The following is a 1917-nucleotide window of genomic DNA, read 5'->3' on the forward strand; positions in this document are numbered from 1 at the left end:
CATTAGCAGCTACATTTGCCATTAAAGCAATAATACCTGCAATATTTGTAGAACAGTCACTTGTGTTTGTTTTTTGCAATAAATTCACTATTTGTTTATACTGTTCCTCAGTAAAGAAATTTCCTTGAGTTGGCATCATAACCTCCTGCTTCATCTAATTGGTGGTTGCATTGTTTACATAGCTCCTTCATCCTGTGTGTTGGCCTTTCTTCTTTCTTTTGAAATCTGGTAGATATCCTACTATCTTGTAATAATTTTTCTTGAGATGTCCTTTATAACCACAGTAATTACAGACTAATCCTGGCCTCTTTTGTCTGAACTCATGACTCTTTCCTGCCATCATTGTGAGTGGATCTTTCAATATGTCTATTACCCCCATGGTTCTTTGGCTTTCCTCTTATGTGACTATTGCATAAGCCTCATTCACAGTGATTACATGCCTCTTAGCTAAAACATTGCTCCTAATATTCCCATAGCTTTCATTCAACCCAATGAGAAATTGCAGTAATCGTATGTTTATCAATAACTCTATAGATGGCCTAGATTCTTCACAGTCACATGATGCTAAAGGTGCAATTACATCCAATTCATCCCACAAATCTTTCATTTTAGAATAGTAGATAGTAACTGAATCAGTCCCTTGACTCAGAGTTGCAATAGCAGTCAATAGATGATAGATCCTAGATAGATTTGGTCTATCATATCTCTCCTGAAAATCAGCCCAAACCTTTCTTGCATTCGATGCATATACGATGCTAGGAATCAATTCATTAGAGACAGTACTACCAATCCATAAAAGAACAATTGCATTACATTTCTTCCATCGTTCTGTCAACTCACCTTTATACATGCCTTTCACACATGATCCATCCACAAATCCCAGCTTGCTCTTTCCCTGGAGTGCTAATTTCATCGCTCTACTCCACAATGCATAGTTTTCTGGGCCTGTGAGCTTGAGCGGAATTAAAACTAACTCGGTGCATCTGAAGCTTCCAGAAATAATGGATGATTATGATCTAAGGAATTGACTTCACTCTCCGCCATAGCTGGTTAAGAAATGAAGCTCAGAAATCTTGGATCTCACCGAAGATTGATCGATTTACAGTGCCCGCTCTGATACCATGTTCGATTCAAGCTCTAGAGAACAGAAGAAATGAAGTGAGGAAGAGGAGAAATCAGAATTGTATTCTTCTGCATTTGTCGATCAATACAAGGCTGCACTATATAGTGCTAATGCCCCGGACTCCACTAACTAATTAACATCAAATTTACAGCTGTCAAACAACAACTATTAACTAACTAATATTCATTAACTCTAAACAACTCCCCTTCACTTCTATTGTGTACAATTTGGTCCCTCATATCCCAACCGGTAGCCATATTGGTTTTGCTTACTTATCTTTTCCATAATGTGGTGTCAAACATATAAATTGATGACGTGGTTGACTGGTTAGATTTGGTTTACCATATTGTGCACTAGGGGAGTTGCTGGAAAAACAGTTACATTACTTTGTCAAGAATACTGGGGATCCATATGACCAGCTTCAACTAATATTGAAGCACAGTTTATTGATTGATTAATAGACAAAAACAGAGTTTTTTTTTTCTTTCTAATATCAATTCCATTCAATTACCCTTTTTACCATTTTGTAAGATATACTATCAAGCAAGACCAGTAAAAAGACAATCAAGTATTCTACAACTACTATTTCCCTTGTAATTGTGTTGCCATGGGTGGCGCGTACAAAATGATTAAGACAATCAAGTATTCTACAACTACTATTTCCCTTGTAATTGTGTTGCCATGGGTGGCACGTACAAAATGATTTGTGCTGCGGTAACTGCCAGCTCTACATGCCCAATGCCTACTAGTAACTTGACAACTTCATCTAAGATAGTCAACGTTGTTGGATGTAA

General features: G+C 37.2%; 1 protein-coding gene across 1 annotated transcript; it reads right to left on the bottom strand.

Moving 5' to 3' along the window:
- Window positions 1-397: 397 nt before the first annotated feature.
- Window positions 398-913, bottom strand: LOC138868725 (uncharacterized). The gene has a single exon (XM_070146292.1). The coding sequence runs from the start codon at window positions 911-913 to the stop codon at window positions 398-400; it is 516 nt and encodes a 171-aa protein (XP_070002393.1).
- Between the last annotated feature and the right edge of the window lie 1004 nt (window positions 914-1917).

Source organism: Nicotiana sylvestris, chromosome 5 (assembly GCF_000393655.2).
Source record: "Nicotiana sylvestris chromosome 5, ASM39365v2, whole genome shotgun sequence".
NCBI lineage: Eukaryota > Viridiplantae > Streptophyta > Magnoliopsida > Solanales > Solanaceae > Nicotiana > Nicotiana sylvestris.

Bases quoted from the DNA above. Each gene is read 5' to 3' on its own strand.
- LOC138868725 (XM_070146292.1), bottom strand. From the start codon at position 913: ATGAAATTAGCACTCCAGGGAAAGAGCAAGCTGGGATTTGTGGATGGA.